General features: G+C 46.2%; 1 protein-coding gene across 1 annotated transcript in view; it reads left to right on the top strand.

The window, feature by feature from the left end:
- VIPR1 (vasoactive intestinal peptide receptor 1) overlaps positions 1-27,258 on the top strand; it is a 110,714-nt gene that overhangs the window by 66,751 nt on the left and 16,705 nt on the right. The window contains exons 4-9 of the mRNA XM_028750867.2: positions 7,853-7,956; positions 9,550-9,647; positions 10,302-10,434; positions 24,063-24,216; positions 24,724-24,784; positions 27,089-27,155. Coding sequence (XP_028606700.1) covers positions 7,853-7,956; positions 9,550-9,647; positions 10,302-10,434; positions 24,063-24,216; positions 24,724-24,784; positions 27,089-27,155 — 617 coding nt within the window. The remainder of the gene's footprint in view (positions 1-7,852; positions 7,957-9,549; positions 9,648-10,301; positions 10,435-24,062; positions 24,217-24,723; positions 24,785-27,088; positions 27,156-27,258) is intronic.

Here is a 27,258-nt window from a genome sequence, read left to right as displayed (position 1 = left end):
GCAAAAACTACCCCTGAGTTCAGTGACAGAGAGGACTACTTGCAGAGGGTCCCTGATTCAGTCCCTGACATCACCAGTTAAAATGGGATCAGATAACAGGTGGTGGAGAACATCTGGTGAGGCTCTGGAGAGCCCAACAGAGCAGATAAGGCTGATCTAGATCAGGGGTGCCCAAACTTTTTTCAAAGAGGGCCAGGTTTGATTAAGTGATTAAGGATTTTTAGGATTGAAGGTGTTAAGCTTTTTTTAGGATTTTACCCCAAGAGATAAACAGATTAGGCCCCTGAGACAGACTTTGGACATGCCTGATCTCAACGGACCGGTGATCTGACCATTTGGCTCAGTTTAAGTCAGATTCCTGTCTTCATATTACCAAAACAGCGTTAATTCTTTTCCATGGAAAAAAATGTGACATGCCAAGCAGAGACTTTTTATTTTTATTTTTTTCGACCAAATCAGGGTTTCGGTCTTGTTTCTTGGCCAGGAACATTTATTCTGAAATTGATTGCTGTCTCTTTAGCTCCATTTTTATGTTGGACCACGTACAGGAGAGGGGTTTTTTCCCCCCTTCTCTCTCCCGGATCATTTTGTTCTCTTTTCTGCTTTTTGCCCCGGCAGAATTAATCACACCGCCTTCCAGAAACGAGGCAGCAAACATAAACAGTCCCTTACAATTTCGCCGCCGTCTCCTTCATCCGTCGAGCCGTTCCCGGGGAGAAACACTGATGCATTTTGGACTCTTGCTTACATTTTTAAGGGGAATTCTGGGTAAACACGGAACTCGGAGTGTCACCAAGTGAAGCAAGCCAACTGTGATGGCCTGGGAAGCTGATTCAGAGGCTGAACCAGAGGAATCCCAGCCTGCACAGGAGTCCCCGCCTCCAGAACCAGCTGAGCCGGGGCTGGGGCTTGAGTCTGAAGAGTCCTCACCTGTGCCGGATCCTCAGGTGCAGGCACAGCTGAATCCGCTCTGGCTCCTGAGGTGATGGAGGACCCATTGCCTGCAGGTGCTCCTCTCCCAGCCCTGTCAGGGGAAGGTGAGGTTGCCTCTGGGTCCAGTAACCCTCCAGCCTCTCCAGAGCTGCAGAGGCTCAGGGCAGAGAGGCGGAGGGAACTAAGTTCTCTCAGGAGGAGTGCTCGCCTCCAGGCCAGGGGAGGCGAGGCACCTGTGGACCAGGGCTGCCCTATGCCTAAGAGGAGATAAAGGCCAGCCCGGTCAGTCCCAGGTTGGTAACCTGTTCCTGCCGGCATCCTGACAATTCCATGGAGAATAGAGCAGTTGGACTATGAAAGTCATTTTCAACCCATTCAGCTGCAGTGTCAGGCAAAATGAACAGTACTCAGTCATTTCTTCACAACAGGGTTAATGAAACTCAAGTCTGGTGCTCAAATGTGGCCTTCCAGGCCACTTGTATTTGGCCCTTGGGAATTTGTCCAGGCCACAAACCTTCCTGAGCCACACCCTTCCCCCCCCCCCAGGCCACTCCCCTCACAAGTCCAACTTCATGGCTTCCTTGAGTGTTGGAATATCTCCTTCATCTCTGATAATGCTTCTTGAATTTCCAGATGGAGACTATGTTGGAATGTTGGAAGATTTATGACCGATAAAAGAAAGCATGCAACGCATAGACTATGGAACTCCCTGCTACAAGAAGCAGCAATGGCCACTAACTTGGATGGCTTTAAAAGAGAATTGGACAAGTTCGTGAAGGAGGCAGCTATCAGTGGCTCCTAGTCATCAAATTTGCAGATGACAGCAAACTGGGAAGGGTAGCGAATGCTGCAGGCGACAGAATCAGGATTCAAAATGACTTTAACGGATTGGAGAACTGGGCACAAGCTAACAAAATGAATTTCAATAGGGACAAATATAAGGTTCTGCACTTAGGCAGGAAGTGTCAGGAGCTTAGCCTACACTTGAGTAGGACCTTGGCAAAGACACATGCCCAACTGGCATGTTCTCTCCCTCCTGGTCGTTCGTTCGGGAGCTTCAAAAGCTTTCTTCAGCTCAAACGTCACAGTGACTGATGCCAACCGACACCGGCGCACTTGGGGATCTGCAGAGTTTGCGCAGCTTGCGTAACAGACCTCAGCAACTCAGCATTTTGGCTAATCTACTTTATTTACATATAAACACACACGGAGCACTGCAACATGGCTCCCTCTCTCTCTGGAATCAGACAGCAAAGAGAGAAAAAACAAAGGACAATAGTCCCACTTCACAGAACACAGAAACACAAACATCCTGTCTCCGTCACTTCCCACTCTGTGGAGTCAAAACATATACTGTCATGTGATAGACAACAATCCCATGACTGCAGTCATGGAGCAAGAATTCTAACAGGGAGAACCAGATGCACAAATATAGGATTGGGGGCACCTGGCTTGATAGCAGTACATGTGAAAAGGATCTAGAGGTCTTGGTGGACCATAAGCTTAACATGAGTCAACAGTGTGGTGCAGCAGCAAAGAAAGCTAACATTATTCTAGGCTGCATCAACAGAAGTCTAAGTGTACAGATCAAGGGAAGTTATAGTCCCACTCTATTCTGCCTAAGTCAGACCACCCTTGGAATACTGTGTCCAATTCTGGGCACCACAATTTAAGAAGGATGTTGACAAGCTGGAATGTGTGCAGAGGAGGGAAACCAAGATGATCAAGGGTCTGGAAACTAAGCCTTGAAGGAGCTGGGTATGTTTAGCCTGGAAAAGAGGAGACTGAGAGGAGATATGATAGCCATCTTCAGATATCTTAAAGGCTGTCACATGGAGCATGCTTGTTTTCTCCTGCTCTTGAGGGTAGGACTTGAACCAATGGCTTCAAGTTACAAGAAAGGAGATGCTGACTTAACATTTGGAAAAGCTTTCTGATAGTCAGAGGTGTTCAGCAGTGGAACAGACTCCCACGAGAGGTGGTGGACTTGCCTTTCTTGAAGGTTTTTTTTTTAAAATAAGATATTTATTAGCGTTTTACAAAAAACATAGGTTTAAAGAATAAAAAAAATTAAAACAGTAATTAACATACTAAAAAAAAACATAGAAGAAAAGAAAGAAAAAAGAAGGAAAAAATACAAAGTTCAAAAAACAAATAGCTAAGAAAAAATAAAAAAATCCATTTTTCAATATCTTTAAGTTCATTTACTTGTTTCCTTGACCTCCTCACACCTCCCCTTTTTGTGTTCCCATTTACATAATCCATTCAGCAAATCCTTACCCTCTTTCATTTATCTTAACTCTAAATCTTGACCTATTATAACTATGCATTTTCATCCATTATCAATCCATATTTGCATATTCTTATTAACCTTGTTACCAATACCACTTATTTTCAATCCAACATCATTTTAACATTCATTAATTTTACAGTATTTCTGCAAATAGTCTTTAAATTTCTTCCAACCTTTCTTGAAGGTTTTGAAGCAGAAGTTTGATGGCCAACTGTCATGGATGCTTTAGCTGAGATTCCTGCATTGCAGGGGGTTGGACTAGATGACTCGTGGGGTCCCTTCCAACTCTATGATTCTATGATTTATAACCTGCCTTTCCCCCTGATGGGGCTCCAGGCAGCTTACAAATAAAAATAAGAACTACTAAAAACATGGGGAGAGGGGAAAACCCATTATTTCTAAAAAAATGAAACAAGTGATAGAAGTAAAACTATTGTTGTTGTTTAGTTGTTTAGTTGTGTCTGACTCTTCGTAACCCCATGTAAAATCTATTAAGCACCAGCTTAACGTGAAGAAAGGCAAACTGATGTCAGTGTACTGGAAGAAGCAAAGATCACCAGTGCCAAAGCAATGATTCTTCAACATCAACTTTGTTGGACTGGTCATGTTGTTTGGATGCCTGATTATCGTCTTTCCAAAGCAACTACAGTGGTATCTCGGGTTACATACGCTTCAGGTTACATACGCTTCAGGTTACAGACTTCACTAACCCAGAAATAGTACCTCGGGTTAAGAACTTTGCTTCAGGGTGAGAACAGAAATCGTGCTCCGGCGGCGTGGCGGCAGCAGGAGGCCCCGTTAGCTAAAGTGGTGCTTCAGGTTAAGAACAGTTCCAGGTTAGGAACGGACCTCCAGAACAAATTAAATACTTAACCCGAGGTACCACTGTACTCTATTCCCAACTTAAGGATGGAAAGCAAAATACTGGTTGTCAAGAAAAGAGGCTTAAAGATGCTCTCAAAGCAAATCTTTAAAAATGCAGTATATGCACAGGTAATTGGGAAACACTGGCCTGTGAGTGCTCCAGTTGGAGAATAGCCTCTAGCAAAGGCTATTATAGAAGGATCTGGCTACTTCTGTTTCAGTGTATCTGAAGAAGTGTGCATGCACGCGAAAGCTCATACCAAGAACTAACTTAGTTGGTCTTTAAGGTGCTACTGGAAGGAATTTTTTTTGTTTTGACTATGGCAGACCAACACGGCTACCTATCTGTAACTCTAGCAAAGGCGTCGTGGACTTTGAAGAAGCACTAACTCAGGACGAAAGGGAGAAAGGAGCTAAGAGAAAGGCATGTTTGGCAAACCCTCACTGTGATCAACTCCCACCCGGAAACCTATGTCCCCACTGTGGAAGGATGTGTAGATCCAGAATTGGCCTGCACAGTCCCTTAAGGACTCACTGTTAAGACCATATTTATGGAGGATGATCTTACTTGGCTACGAGTGATTGACAGGGAGAGAAGAGAAGCTCCACAACTGGAGACAGTGATGCTGACTACCTTTCCCCTCTTCCTCCCAATAAGCACCAGTGCCCCTGCTGGTGGGAAGCTAGTACTGCAGCTCTGCCCCACCAGTCGAACCACATCTGCTCTGCGTATGTTCCAAGCATTCCCATGGTTATTCCTTCATGGCATTCCAGAGTTTGGGGTATGGGAAGATTCTGGGGTTCCAACAAAGCCCTAGGTAAGAAAGGCAGACAAATTCCGAAAGGAAGCAGAATCTGTTTCAAATCTCCCATCGATGTGAGTGGAAGGGGCGCGAAACTTTTCTCAATGGGAGGGCACTTCAGTCAAGTGTAAGAAACAGGAGAACAAAAGCATCACGGAGAGGATGAGCTTTAAGAAGAGGCAGAAATTGCATTTAGGCGAGTTGCCTATTGATAGCCAAACCCACGCAGCAGAGCTAATGCGCCAAGCACTTAGAGAAAGCACAGCACGGCTGAGTACTTATTACGGTGCTGTCAAAATGTGGGCAGTTCGTATAACCCAGCGGGAGTTTCTGGGGATTCAACGTTATTAAGAATTAAGAAATACGCCCGGGCTGCGCAGAAAGTTTGGCCGCGTTTGCAAACTTTGGCATTTGGGAGCGTCTTTGGACAGAAAGGCGGGTTGCAAATTTAAGTCATAAAAGGGCAGATAAATAATACAAATGGCTTTGCAGATAATACAGTTATACAAATGACTACCATGGTGCATAAGGGATGTGGGTGGCGCTGTGGGTTAAACCACAGAGCCTAGGGCTTGCCGATCAGAAGGTCGGTGGTTCGAATCCCTGCGACACGGTGAGCTCCCGTTGCTCATTCCCTGCTCCTGCCAACCTAGCAGCTCACTGTTACAGATGCACAACCTGACTTTCTGTCTCCATGCACCGTGGTAAAGGAAAAGGTAAAGGGACCCCTGACCATTAGGTCCAGTTGTTACCGACTCTGGGGTTGCGGCGCTCATCTCGCTTTATTGGCCGAGGGAGCCGGCGTATAGCTTCCGGGTCATGTGGTCAGCATGACTAAGCCGCTTCTGGCGAACCAGAGCAGTGCAAGGAAATGGCGTTTACCTTCCTGCCAGAATGGTACCTATTTATTTACTTGCACTTTGAGGTGCTTTCGAACTGCTAGGTTGGCAGGAGCCGGCACTGAGCAACAGGAGCTCACCCCATTGCAGGGATCTGAACCACCGACCTTCCAATCGGCAAGCCCTAGGCTCAGTGGTTTAGACCATCATGTGTAGTGCACCTATGTACTTTTTGAACTTTCAGTAAAGATGTCTGGGATGGGGGGAAACATTCCCACATTTCACTGCATTGGACCCCTGCTCTTCCTTCCGTTATGAGGAAAGGAGAGGGGCAAGAAGCTTCTCTCTTTGTGGTAAATAGCACTCCCCCCCCCCCGATTGATGGAGGGTGGGGCAGCCATTTTGTAACTGGCACCCACAGACTTTTCTCCACATCCCAAAAGGGTCAACTGGCCCAGAGAAGTTGGTGGCCCCTGCTGCATCCCATAATGAGTGTGATATAGAGCAATAAGGTTTGGCTAATTGCCCTTCTGGAAAAGGTATCTCATAAACTAAAAAAGTCTAAAGGGCAGAGCTCAAATGGCCATATAGACCGGGGTTTCCCAAACTTGGGTCTCCAGTTGTTTTTGAACTACAGTTCCCATCCTCCCTGACCACTGGTCCTGCTAGCTAGGGCTGATGGGAGTTGTAGTCCAAAAACAGCTGGAGATCCAAGTTTGGGGAACTCTGGCAGAGATAGAGAGATAGAAGGCATGATTTTATTTCTTGTAAGAACGCTGAGGTACATAGTCGCTCACTGCCACCAGTAAATGCAAATGCCTGGCAGGTTTAAGAGTATACAGAACCTTTATTCTCAGTAACGATGGAACTCACAAGTGGACAATGCTTTCATTTTTGTATATCTTTATTATTTGTAAAGGGATTTTTTGTACGAGTCAATACTTTATTTGGAGCTGTGCTGCATCTTTGTACTTTTGTCCTTCCAAGCTGTGATGCTTTGTGGTTTTAAGTTTTTTATTCTTTCTTTTTGTTACATTTGCACTTTTTTTTGGTTAACAAATCAATAAAATACCTTTTTAAAAGATGGAGAAATGCCTCTGAGAAGCTGGGAAGTGTTGCTTTTCCCCCTCCCTCACAAGACTCTGGCGCTGAGGTAGGCTCTCTCTCCTCCCCCCCCACCCCAAGTTGCACACTCAGGCCACATTCACACCTTGTACTTAAACCACTTTGATACCACTTTAAACCGTCATGGCTCCCCCCCCCCAAAGGATTCTGGGAACTGTCGCTTCTTAATGGTGCTAAGAGTTGTTAGAAGCCCCCTGTTCCCCTCACAAGGCTACAGTTTGCAAAAAGGCTGAACAATCTTTTCCTCAGCACAGGGAACTCTGGTGAGGTAATTTCTAGCTCAGACATGCAGCTCGTAACTACTAGAAGCCGTGCATTTGGTGTTGCGGGTCCAACTTTTGGAACTCCCTCCTGAAGGAGGCACCCACTTTCTGAATTTGGGGCACATGGCAGAAACTGTCTCATTCCAGCACAGATAGATAGATAGATAGATGATATAGATGATAGATAGATAGATAGATAGATAGATAGATAGATAGATAGATAGATGATAGATGATAGATAGATAGATAGATAGATAGATAGATAGATAGATGATAGATAGATAGATAGATAGATAGATAGATAGATAGATGATAGATAGATAGATAGATGATAGATAGATAGATAGATAGATAGATAGATAGATAGATAGATAGATAGATAGATAGATATAGATAGATGATAGATAGATAGATAGATGATAGATAGATAGATGATAGATAGATAGATAGATAGATGATAGATAGATAGATAGATAGATAGATAGATAGATAGATAGATAGATAGATGATAGATAGATGATAGATAGATAGATGATTGATAGATAGATACCTGTAGATAGAGAGATACTTTTCTGTTTTTACGACTTTTTATTGTTTCAGACTCTTTGGGATTTATTTTAGGTACACCCGTCAAAAAGGCAAGTGATCAAGTAGAATATGTAATTCCCAGAGATTCTCACCCAACTCTGTAGCCGTCAAGCCTTGCAACCCTCTTGCTTTCTTCCCTTCTAGGTAACGTGAGCAGGAACTGTACCAGTGAAGGCTGGTCTGAAATGTACCCTCCATACATCGCGGCATGTGGGTACGATCCCAACGCCACAAACGTGGTGGAACAGGTCAGTAAACTTGAAGCAAGGTTGGGCTTGGTAGGGTTGCCAAGAGAAGCCGAATATTCGGTTTCCAGAAGCTTTTGGGACAACGCTGCATTTGACGCTATGAGAGCGACAAACCACCAGTGGCTTGGGCTGGGAAATGGGTTCAGTTCCACACCTCCTTCAAATGCGTTTGCCTTGTTGGCATGTGTCCTAGAACTGCGACGATGCTTCTTTCTTGCCTTGAAGGAGGACAGGAGAAAGGGGTGTGTTTGTGTAGAAACCACTGGCTTTTGTGCAGCTGGAACTCAACCCACTGTGCGGTGGTACCTCTGGTTGCGAACAGGATCCATTCTGGAGGCCCGTTCGCAACCTGAAAGGAATGCAACCCGCGTCTGCGCACACGTGGGTTGCAATTCGCTGCTTCTGCGCATGCGCATGACATCGTTTTGCATGTCTGCGCATGCACAAGTGGCGAAACCCGGAAGTAACCCTTTCCGGTACTTCCGGGTTGCCGCGGGACACAACCTGAAAACGCTCAACCTGAAGCAAACGTAACATGAGGTATGACTGCACAAAGAAAACAGTCACATCCTTTGCTCTTCCCACAGATACCTTGGCCTCATCTGCTTTTGCACTTTCTACAAACAGCCCCCAGAACGTTCTCCACGAAGGACTGTGGCCCTCAGGCTGCAATAGGTTATCCACCCCGACTTAGAGACCAGTAGCATGGAGTTTCTTTAACTGACCCACAAAATACTGAGGGCGATATAGGTTGTACGATCTGTCAAGAGATAGGTAATAGCAGTTGACGTCCTGAAGTGAAGGCTGAGATACTGGGATTAGGAGAAGTTGAAGTAAGCTGGGAGATGAGGGAAGATGGAAGAAGCATTTGAAATTTTAACTGAACATCAAAAACTGCCTCAGACCATTGGTCCATCTACCTCAGTGTTGTCTACACTGACCGCCATCAGCTCTCCTGAGTTTTCTACAGGGATGTTTCCAACCATACCTGGAGAGGGTGGAGATTGTCAGGTGAAGTGACTGCCTCAGGTGGCAGCATCCACAGGAGAGCAGATCCCAAGGTTTATTCCTCCCTTGTTCCTAACGTAGCTCTTAGGAACAAGGGAGAGCCATTGTGGTGTAGTGGTTAAGAGCGGTAGACTCGTAATCTGGGGAACCGGGTTCGCGTCACCGCTCCTCCACATGCAGCTACTGGGTGACCTTGGGCCAGTCACACTTCTCTGAAGTCTCTCAGCCTCACTCACCTCACAGAGTGTATGTTGTGGGGGAGGAAGGGAAAGGAGAATGTTAGCCGCTTTGAGACTCCTTCGGGTAGTGATAAAGTGGGATATCAAATCCAAACTCTTCTTCTTCTTCACTCACCCCTTCTTCCCTGGTGGTTTACCTCAGGCACCAAAATGTATTGGGCCAACCCTGGGGCTCAGATCTGGAATGTTCTTCAAGAAAAGCAGGTGTTCTGCCCCTGAGCCGCAGCCCTGAGATCGAAAACATTGTAAGCTTCTTTGAGGGTCTGTTGGCAGACAAGCGGGTTACAAACTGAACGAACGAATAGGTAAACACACTGTTATTCGCTTCTCTTTTCTGTGTTGACAGAACACATTCTACGGCACTGTGAAGACTGGGTACACCATTGGGCACAGTTTGTCTCTTGTTGCTCTTACGGCGGCCATGGTGGTTCTGTGTCTCTTCAGGTAAGAGACTGTGGCGATCACACAGGGTCTCTGGACGTTTCACCGTCTATTGATCCCTGTGCCACCACTTTATTTCTCACTGCCACCACCCAGGCCCTACCTGGTACAATACTGAGTCCAGTCAGGGTTAAATTGGAACATAAACTTCTGTTTATTTATTGCAGTTTAACAAGCGTGTGGTTTCATAAACGGTATCGGTCAATTACAATCTTGGGGTGCCTATCCAGACGTATAACTTCTGCTACTTGCTCTCACTCACTAAACCACCTCTCAGATATTTACTTGTCTTCCTAGCTCCTAACTGTTCCTGACTCAGCTGATTTCGCTACACTAACTCAACCTACCCACAGACTCTATCCCAATTCACTCCCACTCCAACCAACCACCCAACTCCCAACGAACTCCTCCCTTCGCCCCTCCCAGAGCTGGTTTTATAGTCCCTCTGACTCCACCCCCTGGGTCCTGATTGGGTAGCCTGTTTAACTATTTCACCTCCAGCACTCTCATATGTTAATGTCACAGAGACACACACGGGAAACTTGAGGGAGGGGAAGAGAGTCGGCTTGCCCCTTGGCTCTTAAACCAGTTTCAGTCAGGCTCTCTGCGTGGTTGGGCCCCTTTTGAAAGACTCCTTTCTCTCTTTCTCTCATCCAGGAAACTCCACTGCACTCGGAATTACATCCACATGCATCTCTTCATGTCCTTCATCATGAGAGCCATCGCCGTCTTCATCAAGGACGTCATCCTCTTTGAGAGAGGGGAGTCCGACCACTGCTCCATTGGCTCGGTCAGTTGTGCCTTCCACCGGGAGCACTCAGGGACGGGTGGGGGTCTCCTCTGTGCTAGTCTTGCATGCTCCATTTTGCCTCTCTCGTAACTTGACTGGGAGTGGCCGCAGAGACCATATAACACTGGTCCTGAAAGAGCTACATTGGCTCCCAGTACGTTTCTGATCACAATTCAAAGTGTTGGTGCTGACCTTCAAAGCCCTAAACAGCCTTAGTCCTGTAGACCTGAAGGAGCGTCTCCACCCCCATCGTTCAACCTGGACACTGAGGTCCAGCTCCGAGGGCCTTCTGGGGGTTCCCTCCCTGCAAGAAGCGAGGTTGCAGGGAACCAGGCAGAGGGCCTTCTCGGTGGTGGCGCCCGCCCTGTGGAACACCCTCAGATGTCAAGGAAATAAACAACTATCTGACTTTTAGAAGACACCTGAAGGCAGCCCTGTTTAAGGAAGTTTTTAATGTTTGATGTTTTATCATGTTTTTAATGTTCTGTTGGGAGCTGCCCAGAGTGACTGCGGAAACCCAGCCAGATGGGCAAGGTATAAATAAATTATTATTACTATTATTAACCGTATGCTTGCCTGAAAAGGGCTGCAGAGGCAGATTTAAGGCAGCATGACTGGTTCCCCCCCCCCCCACAGGGGCCAAGGGAGGGTGTCTTTCCTCCTTCCCAAAGCCTAGAAAGTGCTGGGCTTTGGGGAAGAAGGCATGAGGGCTTTCACAGGGTCCTAGAGTCCTCCTTCTTCCTTCCCAAAGCCTAGTTAACCCTTACCTAGCTTTGGGAAGGAGCTGGGAGGGCTCTAGGACCTGCCAGAGCCTCCTTCCCAAAGCCCAACAATTTGCTTACCCGCTTATGGGAAGGTGCTACAAGGGTCGGAGGAGTGTCTCCCTCACACAGGGCGTCGTATTACCAAGGGCTGCCGCTATGGGCTGCTGCTCCTGGTGTCTTCCTTCCCCTGCCGTTATTGGCTTTGGATAGCTCAACTGGTGAGAGTGTGGTGCCGATAATGCCAAGGTTGCAGGTTTGATCCCAGTATGGGACAGCTGCACATTCCTGCATTGCAGAGGGTTGGGCTAGATGATCTTCAGGTCCCCTTTCAACTCTATGCTTCTATGATGCTTGTGTTTCTCGCTTGTAAATTAATGCTCCTGTTCAGCCGCTGCAATGCACAACTGATGTGAGGATTCCTCTGGCTGGCCGACAGTTTTAATTGGGGCCATATTTTGCAAAACACTTATGTCACTGAAAAGAACGTACAAAATTTGTTATATTAGGGATGTTGTTTTGCAAAAGAGGGGGAAATGTGCACAAGGCAAAATTGCATATGTGGATAAATTCAGATTGCAATCCACGGGTGGAAGGTTGTAATCCTTCTGAATGGCAGCAGCTGGAAACTGCATGGGGGGAGCGCTCTTGTGATTGGATCCCGCTTGTGGGTTTCTGTTTTGGGGGATCTGATTTGCCAATGTGCGAACAGGATGCTGGCCTGATCCTGAAGGCTATCTTTATGTTCTTAAAATGCTGGTGACTTTTTAAAGGCACAGACTAATGTAGAGTTGTAGAGCACAGCAGCGAAGACTGGGCAAGCGATTGGGCACACTAAGCAACCTTTTCGCCCCAAGAAGTGTGCATAACATGTTTTGCTGCGATGTCACGTAGCAGTGCTAAGGACTGTTCCCCCGCCTTGATGGTCTCCTAGGAGAATGCGGCTGTTTTGAAAGCGGTCTTGTAAAAGTCATCCGTATAAATGCTGTAAAAAAGAACGATTATATTAATAAAGTCCGTGCTGATTCATATTACGGGCTTCTCATCCTACTCCTACTCCTGCCCCCTCTGCTTTCACAACAGCAGCGAGCTGGAAGAAATCATATACAAAAGATGGCAAGGAAGGAGGGGGGTCACACACACACACACACACACACACACACACAAAAGAAGCCCCCCAAATAAATCCCTGTATCTTCCTCACTACGTACACTGCCTCTAGACCATCATTATTTAGTGCAGGCTTCCTCAACCTCTGGGACGCGGGTGGTGCTGTGGGCTAAGCCACAGAGCCTAGGGCTTGGCGATCAGAAGGTTGGCGGTTTGAATTCCCTGCTACGGGGTGAGCTCCCGTTGCTCGGTCCCTGCTCCTGCCAACCTAGCAATTCGAAAGCACGTCAAAGTGCAAGTAGATAAATAGGTACCGCTCCGGCGGGAAGGTAAACAGCGTTTCCGTGCTCTGCTCTGGTTTGCCAGAAGCGGCTTAGTCATGCTGGCCACATGACCTGTACGCCAGCTCCCTTGGCCAATAAAGCGAGATGAGCACCACAACCCCAGAGTCATCCACAACTGGACCTAATGGTCAGGGGTCCCTTTACATTTGCCTCCTAAACCTCTGCCCTCCACATGTTTTGAGACTACAATTCCCATCATCCCTGACCACTGGTCCTGCTAGCTAGGAATCATGGGAGTTTTAGGCCAAAAACATCTGGAGGGCTGAGGTTGAGGAAGCCTGATTTAGTGCATAGCTATACCACAAGCTTTTATTCACGGGAAAACAGTTGTTGATCCCTCAAGCAATGGAAGGTGGAAGGCCCCACAAATCTCAGTCTGCCCTTAGCCAGCCCCCACCTGCCCACTTTCCTACTTGCAACCAGTCTAGGGTTCAGGTCAGCTTCCTTTTCCTTAGTCCCAGTGTTTCCCTTGCAGAATCCAGCAGGGAAGAGGATGGAGACAAAAGTAGGAGCTGGCTCTGCCTTGTCCTTGGCTCTAGCGCCACCAACTGTTGGCTCCCCCCAGCTTTCCTGTCCACAATTCCCACTGGACACTAGTCATTACTGCCCCCCCCCCCCAAAAAAAAACCATTGGAAGTGTTATTTGTTGAGGGCCAAACCATCTGAGTATTGTTGTAGGATCTGAATACACTCTCACACCTGACTTTGGGAACAGTTCCAGGTGAAACAAATCCATTTTCCATTGCCACACTTTTCCTGGCCCTGATTTTTATTTCCTAAAATTTAATCTTTTTTAAGAGAATGGTTTACAGAAAGGATAAGGCAATGAAGTTATCGGGGGGATAACACAGCTATTGAAAACCTTCAAAAAAAGGATGAAAATCAGCAATAAGCTGGAAACATATATATCTGTCCCAGATAGATGTCTGGAAACAAAAAAGTGCATTTAGCAGGTGCCAGAAAGAGTACAGTGCAGGCATCTGCCTGATTTCAATAGGCAGGGAGTTCAGAGTCCACACTAGAAGATAGATTTTTTACAAATGCGGAATGAGTGTCACATGGAGCCTGTAGCAATGCCAGTTCTGTCAGATCAAAATAGCCAAGTGGGCATTTATGGGATGGTGTGATTTTGCAGGTATGCACATCTGCTCATCGCTTCTTCTGCTCCAGCCTGACTCTGAGAGAGTCTGAGTGTTATCTGTGTAGAGATAAGATGACTGCTTGTTGTTTAGCTGTTTAGTCGTGTCCGACTCTTCGTGACCCCATGGACCAGAGCAGGCCAGGCACTCCTATCTTCCACTGCCTCCCGCAGTTTGGTCAAACTCACGTCCGTAGCTTCGCAAACACTGTCCAACCATCTCGTCCTCTGTCGTCCCCTTCTCCTTGTGCCCTCCATCTTTCCCAGCATCAGTGTCTTCTCCAGGGAGTCTTCTCTTCTCATGAGGTGGCCAAAGTATTGGAGCCTCAGCTTCAGGATCTGTCCTTCCAGTGAGCACCCAGGGCTGATTTCCTTCAGAATGGATACATTTGATCTTCTTGCAGTCCATGGGACTCTCAAGAGTCTCCTCCAGCACCATAATTCAAAAGCATCAATTCTTCAAGATGACTGCTTAAGCAACTGTAACACTCATGCAATCCAGTAGTCTCCATTAGTCTTTAGTTTATTTTAGTTTGCAGTAGCTGTAAAAGAATAAAGAAGCTATGCTTCAGAGCCGTCGTTCGTGTAGTTCATACTCTGCTGTGCTCTGCTGACTTTGGCCCTAAGTTTGGTGTTCACAGCTCAAAGTTGTGAGTCCATTGCACTTAGACCTGCTTCCCTGCAGTGGAAGGTCTCTGGAAGTGCTTTCTGAGCTCGCCTGGCCCAGTCGGGGCTGAAGAGATTGAGCCCAGCCACTGGCACTGGCTCAAAGCTGAAGCTGACAGGTGGGCCCCCTATTCAGGTGTGCCCCCCCCCCTGCACAAGTCCCTAAGCATGCCTAGCCATGACGCTGGTTCCTGGCGTAGCGATGCCCCCTCCAACTCAGAGGCCTTCTTCCGAGAAAAACCACTTCGGATCACGCCTGCTACGCCACATTTGTTTTCTGATCTGCTTAACCAATGTGCTGTGGTGGTTAAGAGCGGTAGTCTCGTAATCTGGTGAACTGGGTTCGCTTCCCCGCTCCTCCACATGCAGCTGCTGGGTGACCTTGGGCCAGTCACACTTCTCTGACGTCTCTCAGCCCCACTCACCTCACAGAGTGTTTGTTGTGGGGGAGGAAGGGAAAGGAGAATGTTAGCCGCTTTGAGACTCCTTCGGGTAGTGATAAAGTGGGATATCAAATCCAAACTACTACTACTACTACTACTACTACTCTTCTTCTTCTTCTTCTTCTTCTTCTTCTTCTTCTTCTTCTTCTTCTTCTTCTTCTTCTTCTACTTCTTCTCCCCCTCTCTGGCTTGTCCACCCAAGTTACAACAGCTGCTGCCAGAATTGAATAAATGTGTGTTACTGAGCTGAGAAGCATAAGGTCAATTTATCACGTTTGCCCATTTTTATTTTGCAACAGTCGGTCTGAGCCATGACAGCCTGGGTGGCCCAGCCTTATTTTCTAAGAAACAAACAGAGAGGTGTAACAGGCTAAATTGAGTACGAACCACATTATCCATCTGGTCTGTGCCTCTCCCCTTGATTGCCTGCTTTGGCGTTCCAGAAGCGAAAGCTTTGCAACTCTTGGTCTTCCCTTCCTCCCCTTTTTCACCAGCTGCCAAGAGTTATGAGGCATAGGAATTGGTGTGTGTCCCTTAGCATGTTGTTGTTCGCATCCGTCTGTCTTGAGAGACATTGGAGTGCGCCTTTGGGGGTGAATTCAAAACTCTGTGTTAACAGCACCAAAGTGGCCTTCCCGGTGTGCAAGCCTGGGGCAGTTGTATGGAGGTCCTGGGCTGCCCAGGCAACAAAATCCCCTTCTTGGCCTTGCTGACATGATGCAGAAGAAAGTTTGGCAGCTTGCACTCAACTCTCACCTGTGGCTCACCTGTCAGCATGCGACAGCGGCCACCTGGTCTCCCAGGTCTAAGTCCACTGGCTCTGTATTCCTATATTGTGTTCCTATGTTTATAAAAACATTATTATTATTATTATTATTATTATTATTATTATTATTATTACCCCGCCCACTCTGGGTGGCTTCCAACAAAATATTAAAATACAGTACAGTGGTACATCGGGTTACAGATGCTTCAGGTTACAGTCGCTTCAGGTTACAGACTCCGCTAACCCAGAATTAGTACTTCGGGTTAAGAACTTTGCTTCAAGATGAGAACAGAAATCACGGGGCAGCGGCACGGCAGCAGCGGGAGGCTGCATTAGCTAAAGTGGTACCTCAGGTTAAGAACAGTTTCAGGTTAAGAACGGACCTCCAGAACGAATTAAGTTCTTAACCCGAGGTACCACTGTAATGCATCAAACATTAAAAGCTTCCCTAAACAGGGCTGCCTTCAGATGTCTCCTAAAAGTCTGGTAGTTGTTGTTCTCTTTGACATCTGGTGGGAGGGCATTCCACAGGGCGGGTGCCACTACTGAGAAAGCCCTCTGCCTGGTTCCCTGTAGTGAGGGAACCGCCAGAAGGCCCTCAGAGCTGGACCTCAGTGTCCGGGCAGAACGATGGTGGTGGAGACGCTCCTTCAGATATACTGGGCCGAGGCCGTATAGGTCTGTATAGGCCAAAACCAACTTCTCAGATGGAGGTTGTTGTTTTTCGTCCAGCTGGATCACTGAGACTCATTGCCCGTGATGTTTGGGAAAGTGCCGGAGCTTATTTATTTTTAATCAGAGTTCATGATGGAACTAAATTTCTGGCACGTAAACGCCTTCCCTCAAGGCCCTCGTTTGATTCCCTTAATTTGTTTCTTGCGTGACAAATGATCGGATACAATCACGCTATCATGAGTAAGGACCAATTTGCTCTTAATGCCTCGTGAATTTGGCAAGATGTAAAACTGATTTACACAAAGCGTCAAAACTTGTTAGTATTCCATACCAGTCCCAAAAGTCTTGCTTAAAAAAAATAAAAAATAGTAAAGAACTTGGGAGGCTGGGAGTTGAATGGGGAGAAACCCTAACCCCATTTACTTTTGAGTAAGTCCCACCAAATTCAATAGGATTTGCTTCTGAGTAAACACGGCAGATTAACTTTGCTATTCTGAGATAAGGTAAAGGTAAAGGGACCCCTGACTATTAGGTCCAGTCGCGGACGACTCTGGGGTTGCAGCACTCATCTCGCTTTATTGGCCGTGGGAGCCAGCGTACAGCTTCCAGGTCATGTGGCCAGCTTGACTAAGCCGCTTCTGGCGAACCAGAGCAGCGCACAGAAACGCCGTTTACCTTCCCACCGGAGCGGTACCTATTTATCTACTTGAACTTTGACGTGCTTTCGAACTGCTAGGTTGGCAGGAGCTGGGACCGAGCAACGGGAGCTCACCCCATCACGGGGATTCAAACCGCCAACCTTCTGATCGGCAAGTCCTAGGTTCTGTGGTTTAAACCACAGCGCCACCTGCGTCCCCATTCTGAGGTAGGGACCCCGATTAAAGAAAATGAATATCCACCTCCTGCTTAGCTATTGGCTTCACTTTCAAATAGCAGTTCAATTGGCATTCAGGCCTTTGAACATAAGAACCCTTTTGTGTCCGTCCAAAGGTCCATCTAGCCCAGGGGCCACTGGTACATTGCCCATGGGTGAAGTGGTGCCCTTGAAGTCTTTCCTTGGTGCCCACAAAGCCTCTGAGTGCACACACATGTCCCCCTTGGTCACAAGCCAGTGTGGTGTAGTGGTTAAGAGCGGTAGTCTTGTAATCTGGTGAACTGGGTTCGCGTCTCCGCTCCTCCACATGCAGCTGCTGGGTGACCTTGGGCCAGTCACACTTCTTTGAAGTCTCTCAGCCCCACTTACCTCACAGAGTGTTTGTTGTGGGGGAGGAAGGGAAAGGAGAATGTTAGCCGCTTTGAGACTCCTTAAAGGGAGTGAAAGGCGGGATATCAAATCCAAACTCAAGGTGGTGAGCCTGCTTGCCTTTTTCTCCCTTGAAAACTACACAGAGCCGAAGGAGGAGATTTGGAAAATGGCCCTCTTTCCCACTTCCTCTTTCAGCTCTATGTGCTCTTCAAGGCTCAGATTACTGGATCCAACTTTTGCCCAGATCCCTTGGAAAAGCAAAATAAAAGCATATTATTCTCTCGCTTTCCCATCCCGGGGAAGGGGGCACAAATCCACACTAGGGCTTGGGAGAAGTGACCAGATGGGGTGACACACTTGGTCGAAATTCCAGATCTGCCCATGGGCCTAAAAGTTCGGTGATCCCTGATCTACTGCAATGTCCTGTTTGCAAGACCTCTAGGGGTCTCTTTCAATGCCACCTGAACCAGTGATCCTCACCATTTGCTATGGGTTGTGCGTTCCATAAGTGAATTAGATGCTTTAAAAAGAATGCAGAAATGAGCAAATGACAAACACCCCCTTAGTCTTCTTCTGGTGGTTCTTTTAAAAAAATTAATTTCACATATTACCCCACCCCTTCTAAGGAGCTTAGAGCAGTTGACACAGGTTCTTCCCCAGGAAGTCTTCAATCAAAGCTTCCTCCATGTTGTTTCTGCCCGTCTCCTGCCCAGGTACTTATAATTCTGCCTTTGTAGCTCAACGCGCATTTTCTTAGACTGCAAAATTTACCGGCAGATACACAACTCCCCCTTTGATGTTGGTGGCTTGGCCTAGTTCCACTTGGCAAACAGACAGCAGCATCAGAAAGGGGCTAAAAACAACTGTGAGTGATTTGCAGGAATAACACCGTGAACAGGACAATAGCTTCCATTCAGGGCAGCTGATGGAAGGGGATTAATTCTATTTTTATCTGGTTTTCGAAACCTGATTTGACACGTGAGCCCAGCAGGTCAACCTTGGCTGGAACCAATGAGCCAAGTTCACGGAGGGTAGAAAAGGCCTGGGCCCAGCAGGTGTGATGAAGGGTGGAAAGGAGGGGTGGAATCGTGGCATGGGCGTGGGTCTTAAAATATGAACAATATGGGATGTTAGGGGAGGGGTAGTGCATTATGCTCCTTCTGGGGTAGTTTGTCCAACTTTGAGCCCCACCTTGTACTCAGCTCTCACCTGTGACTTCTCAAAGCTGTCAGCATGCAATAGCAGCCACACCCCAGAACGACTTCGACTGGCCGGCTAAACCAGGTGAGGGTAGCTGATGGGTCTCAAACCCTCGGTGGGTTAGGGACCTTCCCCTGCATGTGAAGACAGACTGTCAGATTGAGCGGACGAGACTGATACTAGGTCCAACGGTCAAGAAGGCGGTTTCTGCAAGTGTGTAGGTGTGGGTGCGGATGGCGCTGTGGTCTAAACCACTGAGCCTCTTGGGCTTGCTGATCAGAAGGTTGGCGGTTCGAATCCCCATGACGGAGTGAGTTCCCGGCGCTCTGTCCCAGCTCCTGCCAACCTAGCAGTTCGAAAGCACACCAGTGCAAGAAGATAAATAGGTACCGCTGTGGCGGGAAGGCAAACGATGTTTCCATGTGCTTCTGTCACGGGGTTCTGTTGTGCCAGAAGCAGCTTAGTCATGCTGGCCACATGACCCGGAAGCTGTACACCGGCTCCCTCAGCCAATAAAGCGAGATGAGCGCCGCAACCCCAGAGTCATCCGCGACTGGACTTAACTGTCAGGGGTCCTTTACATTTTAAAAATCTCTTAGCACCCATAACAAACTACAGCTCCCAGAATCTTAACAAACTACAGGATTTCTTTTGGGGGAAAGTCACGTGCCTTAAATGTGCTTTGGATGAGCTTTAAACGTGCGGTGTGGATCTGCCTGAAATGTTTGCGTTGGAAACAAAATATTTAGAGAACAAATGGGGAGGGGAGGGAATAAATAACCCAAAAATAGATAAAACTCTTTGAAGAATAAATGAATATTTGGGGGAGATGGCTGTTTTTCGTGTGTGACATCCATTCAGCATCCTCCACAGATTTTGGGCGAAAGCTGTTGAAAGACTGACATATTAGGGGCGGTGGGTACACATCTGTGGTTCATGTAGCCTGCCTGTTCAGAGAGATGGATTTTTAAATGTCTTGACATTTCCTTACCGTCAGAAGAAATTATTGAGGTCAGATACAAGCGAATGGCTAAGAGTGGGTGAATGGGACTGGAAACCCTTTGGGGGTAGGCAGTTGGGGGGGGGTGGAGAAACTGTTGCCTACATAAATCTTGCAATTTCACCCAAGGTGAATCCCATAAACAAAAAGCTAACCTTCCAGTCACCTGAATAGGATTAAGAGTCTGCCATATAAACAAAACACACACACACACACACACACACACACACACACAGGCAACCCACTCGCCTAAAATTCATTCTGGGTCCTGTTTGCTTGGTCGCTGGTTATTTGTTCCTGTTTTTTTTTATATAAAATAAATAACCCTGCTCTCCTGTACAAACTCGTCCAATGCACAGTTTCATTTTGCTTCCTGGTAGCTGAGACTTTTCTGGCTTTTCTCTAGAGAGACAAAAGTCAGTCATGTACCTGTATTTATTGATTGACTTAAGTTAACGCTTATAAGCTGCCACTGTGAATCTTGGGCAGCTGGAAGTGGCTTGAAGATGTCACAAATAAGGAACACTTTCTTGATGAAAAAGATGCCCCGAGTTCGAAAACATAGGATTCCAAATTGCCTGATTTCACTCCCAATATTGAAAGCTCAAATGGTTTTAACAGTGGAATAGAAAAAGAAAGCAGAGACATCACCTTGCCGACAAAGGTCCGTATAGTTAAAGCTATGGTTTTCCCAGTAGTGATGTATGGAAGTGAGAGCTGGACCATAAAGAAGGCTGATCGCCGAAGAATGGATGCTTTTGAATTATGGTGCTGGAGAAGACTCTTGAGAGTCCCATGGACTGCAAGAAGATCCAACCTACCCATTCTGAAGGAAATCAGCCCTGAGTGCTCACTGGAAGGACAGATCCTGAAGCTGAGGCTCCAAGACTTTGGCCACCTCATGAGAAGAGAAGACTCCCTGGTAAAGACCCTGATGTTGGGAAAGATGGAGGGCACAAGGAGAAGGGGACGACAGAGGACGAGATGGTGGGACAGTGTTGTTGAAGCTGCCAGCATGAGTTTGACCAACTGTGGGAGGCAGTGGGAGACAGAAGTGCCTGGCATGCTCTGGTCCAGGGGGTCACAAAGAGTCGGACACAACTAAATGAGTAAACAACAAAGAAAAAATGTTGTGCATGATACATATGTGAATAATTGTTAGTTTTTATTTATTATTTATAAAAAAAATAATCTGTGTGCTGCTGTGTCATGAACAATATATTGAAACAGTTCACAGCAATAAAAGCATTAATACCAGACTATAAAAACCATAAACAATTAACCATTGCGGAATGATGTATTTTTAATTGCCTGCATAAGCTTGGCAGAATAGAAAAGCTTTCAGCAGGTGTTCAAAGGTTGGCACAGACGTGATATCTTAGTGGAACATCCATTTTTAGCGAATGTATACCTCTGGATGCAATTCTGTAGTTAAAACTTTGGCCAACTCTATAACCAATAATGGAAGATTGTGTGGCAACAGTGATGGCAGGAGGACTTGGGAAAGAAGAGGTTTTGTCGGCTTTGTTCTGTTCTGATGAGATGCTAATGTCACGAGCACCACCTTAGCAACTCGGAAGCCTTTGCCTCATGGCCAATGACTGTCCTCAAATGTCCTCACAACATCTTGCCTTTGGTGCCATCTGAAAACCCGGTTGACTTGGCAAATGAGAGCTTTGAGGCAAACACAGATTGAGTGCTTCTCGGTTTGATTTCTGGCGAACCCGGCCATTTTGCAGTATATCTCCTCCTTCTGTGCCCCGGACAGTGTTCTCTGAGTTTGCTTGCTATGCTATAATCTCCTGCAGGGGGTTAGAAACTGCAAAGGTTAAGAAACGGCCATTCTTGTCTGCAGGAGGAGATGTAACTAGACCTTTTTGGCCTTTTCAGTTTCACTGGGACACCCAAAGGGGCTGCACTTTTATAACCCCCAAGTTATTTGTTGCTGATGCCGTCACTGAATACAGCACCGTCGATGAATCTTTAGAGAGCAAAGCAGACAAGGAAAGAAAAAAGGAGCTCTCTGCTTTTAGAAGCTTGCAGTCTAAATGTTAACAGCAGGGAAGAGAGACAGAAATGGGAGGAAAGTCAAAAATAGCAGGTGGGGTGAAGGGTCAAGCTTGGAAAAGGCATCCTTTGCTGGAAGACATTAGCCGCCAGCACCCATGAGCTCAGCAACATCTCATGCTCTTGACTTCCCTAGTGCTGGGCAGAAGACGGTATCGTCATGCCCGGTTCACATCAGCAAGTGGAAAAGAAAACAGAATGGAAGCAAGATTGTTTCCCACCCCCCTCGAGAAAAACTGCCCCCTGGTTTCCCCCAGGTAATTTGTGCAAAGGCAGCTGCTGCGTTGCCATTTAGACCTGCTCTGCTTGTTTGGCACTGCAGCGGGGGAAATCCAGTAGGCGAATCTACACTGGTCGCTTATAGCGTTAGAAATGCGTTATGGAGATGTCACACCAGAGGGCGCTGCAGAGCAGCGATCTGTCGGCAATGGGAAATTGCATTGAGAGCTACATAACTTTTTTTTGTAGCCTTTGATAGCGTTTTTACAGGTCAGTGGAGATCCAGCTCTCTCCGCAGCCTATTACGTCCTTCCTTGGGGAAGGATCGCAGCTCAGCAATAAAGCAAATCCTCTGGTGTCTCCAGGTAGAGCAGGGGAAGGCTGCTTCCTAAAATCCTGCCAAGAGTCTGACTCTTTTACAAGAAAGGAGATTGCAACTAAACATCGGAAAGAACTTTGTGATGGTAAGAGCTGTTTGACAGTGGAACGGACTCCCTTCCTTGGAGGTTTTGAAGCAAAGGTTGGATGGCCATCTGTCATGGATGCTATAGTTGAGAATCCTGCATTGCATACGTTTTTGAAAAAAACAGAGTCTATGCAATAACAGCAGCAAGAATATTATTGGCCCAAAAATGGAAGCAAGAAGAGTTACCGACGATTGAAGAATGGAGGATGAAGTTAATGGACTATGCAGAATTAGATAAACTAACAGGAAGGATTCGAAACCGGCGAGACCAGAAATTCACGGAAGACTGGAGTAAATTTACGGACTATTTGAAAAGTAATTGTGAAGAACAGATGACGTTTGTAGGGTTGCAAGAAATTTTGTGAGGAGTATTATTAGAAGTATTGTAAAAATGGACAAGGGGGAGGATGATTTGTTAAGAGATGTAAAGGCAATATAAAGTTAAGAAATGCATAAGAAGTGGTTAAAACGGTGGATCATCAGAGGTGCTGATGGAAGTCTAAAAAGATTGTATAAGTGATAAGTTTTGTGGTACATTTTATAATTTATATGTTAAAATGAATAAAAAATATTATAAAAAAAAGAAATGGCCAAGAAAAGAAAAGAAAAAACCAGAGTCATTCCTGTTGGGAATGGTGGGAGAAGACATTGACAAGAATGACCAGAAACTGTTCTTATACACAACAACGGCGGTGAGGTTATTGCTGGCTCAGGTATGGAAACAGCAAAAATTGCCTACAATAGAAGAATGGCAGTAGAAGGTTATGGAGTACGCAGAAATAGCCAAATTAACAGCAAAAATTCGACATCAGGGGGATGAAACATATAAAAAGGAATGGGGAAAATTTATGTTATATAGAGAGAAGATGATGTGAAATAGGGAAACCGGTAGAATTAAAATAATATCTCATAACAGGATTATACAAGAAATTTACTGGATAATAATATCAAAATGAATTAAAAATGTATATTAGCACTACAATTGAACAATATTTGTAAATGAATATAGACAGACAACAATAATTTGTATATATAGAAAGATTTATTTGTTTACGGACATTTAATGGAAAAAATGAAGAAGAACAATCTTATTGAAAATGAACAAAGGCAATGCGAAAAGTCAAAGAGGACACAAAAAAGCCAGAAGAAGGAAGGAGGGAAGTCAGCTCGGGAGAGCAAGAACAAATGTGAAATATAATGTATGTGTATGTACAGTATGTAACTAGAAATTCAATAAAGATCATCTGGAAAAAAAGAGAGAGAATCCTGCATTGCAAGGGGTTGGACTAGATGACCCTCGGGGTCCCTTCCAACGCTATAATTCTTTGATCCTGTGAAGGGACAACAGAAGTGCAAAGGGGTTTGTGGATGGTACATGATGTCAGGGGGCTACAAAACAAAAGGCCATGTTTTTCAGGCCATGTTGAAAGAGACCCATTATGTGCTTCAACATCCCTGACCTAGGTTTGCTTACAAAGCAGAAACGACCGACCCGTTAAATTTCTCGTTCTCATCTTTCCATTTCAGGTTGGCTGCAAGGCTGCGATGGTCTTCTTCCAGTACTGCATCATGGCCAACTTCTTCTGGCTCCTAGTTGAAGGCCTGTACCTCCACACGCTTCTGGTCATCTCCTTCTTCTCAGAGAAAAAATATTTCTGGTGGTACATCCTGATTGGCTGGGGTAGGCAAATCTCTTCGGTCGTCGTGCCTTTTTGCTGATATAGAAAAATGTTGCTGTGTTTTTGCAAGAACAGAAATAGTCCGTAGCAGAGGGTGAGGGACCTGTGCCCCCCCCCCAATGTTGCCGGACTACAACTCCCATCATCCCTTTTTTATTTTATTCCTTCTTTTCCTTGTATGTATGCAATATAGCACCATTTAAGAAGAGCAAAACAAAACAAAAGAATATCCAGGGCTGAAAACAAACAACAGTTTTTTAAAAAATGAAACAAATTGAAATTGTAATATTCCAAGTGGTTTTTAATTGTTTTTAATGTTGTTTTAAATGTAGTAAAGTACCCTGGGGCTTTAGGGTGAAGGGTGGGAAAGAAAGAAAGAAAGAAAGAAAGAAAGAAAGAAAGAAAGAAAGAAAGAAAGAAAGAAAGAAAGAATAATGTAATACAAATGCAACTTTCAGATTGAAAGCAGAACTTTGAAATCTAATCAAAATCTGATCCTCACTTGGCAGGTGCACCCAGCTTGTTTATCTCTGCCTGGACTATCACTCGGATCCACTTTGAGGATGTTGGGTAAGCAGGCAAAATTCATCCACAAGGCTTCCTGGTGCCAGGAGAAAATGTTGGCTTGATGAGGAGGGCTCTGTAGGTGGCAAAATTGGGCTTTAACGCCTAGGCAGGGGCTGCAGAAGTACTGACTCTCTCCATTCATTTGCCAGCTTTTTGTTTGTGTTGAAGAGATGCTCAGTTCCTGTTTTCCAAGAAGAGCTGGCAACTTCAGTATCTGTTGATTTCCGAGTCTCGCTCCTTCCTTGCACCCCCTCGGGCCCAGAATTGGCATTATGCAGAGTGAGGCAGCAACCTCAGGCAGTGGTATTTAGACAACAGCGCTGAGTATGTCACACAGGAAGATAGATGCATCCAGTTCAGTTTGCATTTAAAGGGAAAACCTGCCTAATTTTCACTTTCTGAAACAATACCCAAACTGAGGCACAGCCATCCTTTGAAATCCACACTCCTCCGAATTTTCAGATGACGTTCCCTAGCCAACTAATAAGTACAAAAATGCATATACTAGTGTTATTCCTGAAAATAACATAGGAGAATGCATTGTATTTGGGAGAACTGCTTTGCAAAAAAGTGTGTGGCAGGAAATATTTGCACCAAAATACTGGGGATGTTTCATGAGGACGAGTCTCCTGTTTGGGTTACTCAGAAAGGGCTGTGACTCAATGGTTGGACACCTGCTTTGCATGTAGAAGGCACAAGGTTCAATCCCCAGCTAGAAAAGAACCTGTCTGAACTCCAGGATTGGGGAATCATTCTCAGACCATATTCCCTCACAGGGAGCACTGCGCTCTACATGGGGCTACCTTTGAAGGTGACTCAGAAACTACAACCAATCCAGAATGTGGCAGCTAGACTGGTGACTGGGAGCGGCCACCGAGACCACATAACACCAGTCCTGAAAGACCTACATTGGCTCCCAGTACGTTTCTGAGCACAATTCAAAGTGTTGGTGCTGACCTTTCAAGCCCTAAACGGCCTCAGTCTTGTATACCTGAAGGAGTGTCTCCACCCCCATCGTTCTGCCCGGACACTGAGGTCCAACTCTGAGGGCCTTCTGACAGTTCCCTCACTGCGAGAAGTGAAACAGGCAGAGGGCCTTCTTGGTGGTGGCGCCCGCCCTGTGGAATGCCCTCCCATCAGATGTCAAACAGATAAACAACTATCTGACTTTTAGAAGACATATGAAGGCAGCCCTGTTTAGGGAAGTTTTTAATGTTTGTTGTTTTATTATGCTTTTATATTTGTTGGAAGCTGCCCAGGGTGGCTGGGGCAACCCAATCAGATGGGCAGGGTATAAATAATAAAATTACTGTTACCATTATTATTCCGGGGGTCACTTGCCACTGGTGGACAGAGCCAAGGAGAAAACGGGTGGAGGAACAGATGCAACCTTTAGCATTGTACAGTACAGTCGTACCTTGGTTGCCAAATGCCTTGGAACTCGTACGTTTCGGCTCCCAAACAATCAAAAACCAGAAGTGAGTGTTCCTGTTCTGAACAATTTTCAGAAGCCGAACGTCCGGCACAACTTCCGTGGCTTCTGATTGGCTGCAGGAGCTTCCTGCAGCCAATCAGAAGCCACGCTTTGATTTCTGAATGTTTTGGAAGTTGACTTTTACTTCCGGAACAGATTCCGTCCGACTTCCAAGGTATGACTGTAGCTAGATTCCAGTCCTGTGAAAGCCTGAGTTTACTGAGTATATACACCACAGCTCTACATACAGGCAAACAAGGCATTGTCACATTCAACCGAGAGGGCATGGTCTCAGGTATTGCCTAAGGATGACATGTGGCCTAGAGAGGTCTGAGGGCCACTTAAAGAGACCCAGAGAGCCACATTTGGCTCCTGGGTCTGAGGTTCCCCAACGTTGGCCCCGATATAGACATTACTGAGCAAGACGGGCCCATAGCAGCTTCTGTTATTCCTCTCTTTCCCTGCATTGTGCAGCAATTGGGAAGTGTTAGTTGTGGTCTGGGGCCCCTTTTCAGTTCCTGTGCGGCCCCACAGGCCTCGTCACTGCTGCACATGAGCATATATCATGCAGAGAGTCAAACCACTGGGTCCATCTAACCAACGATAGTTGACAGCAGCTTACTGTGGTCTCAGCTGAAGGCCTAAGATGCTTTTGCAAAGATACCAGCATGTGCTTCCACCCCTGAGCTGTGGTCCCATGAACTGTGTGTGCCTCTTTAAGATACAGACATCCTCCTTCTACATTGTCTGGAACTGAAGGGTATCATTTACTTCCTCAACTGCTTCCTCCGTACCCAAGAAGAAGTTCTTGATCTATTTGTATTCCTTTACAGTTGTTGGGACTTAATCGAATCTCCCTTTTGGTGGATCATCAAGGCTCCCATTTTGGTTTCCATATTGGTAATGTATCCATAGATATATATCCCCCCCCCCATCATTCCTTTGCTGGCCTTCTCATGCATTGCTGTTGCTTCTGGGGAGGCAGAAATCGCCTCCGGTGTTT

The sequence above is a fragment of the Podarcis muralis genome, chromosome 12 (genome assembly GCF_964188315.1).
Source record: "Podarcis muralis chromosome 12, rPodMur119.hap1.1, whole genome shotgun sequence".
Taxonomy (NCBI): Eukaryota; Metazoa; Chordata; class Lepidosauria; order Squamata; family Lacertidae; genus Podarcis; species Podarcis muralis.
Note: the sequence above shows the minus strand (reverse complement) of the source record. Positions and strands in the feature narration are given on the sequence as shown.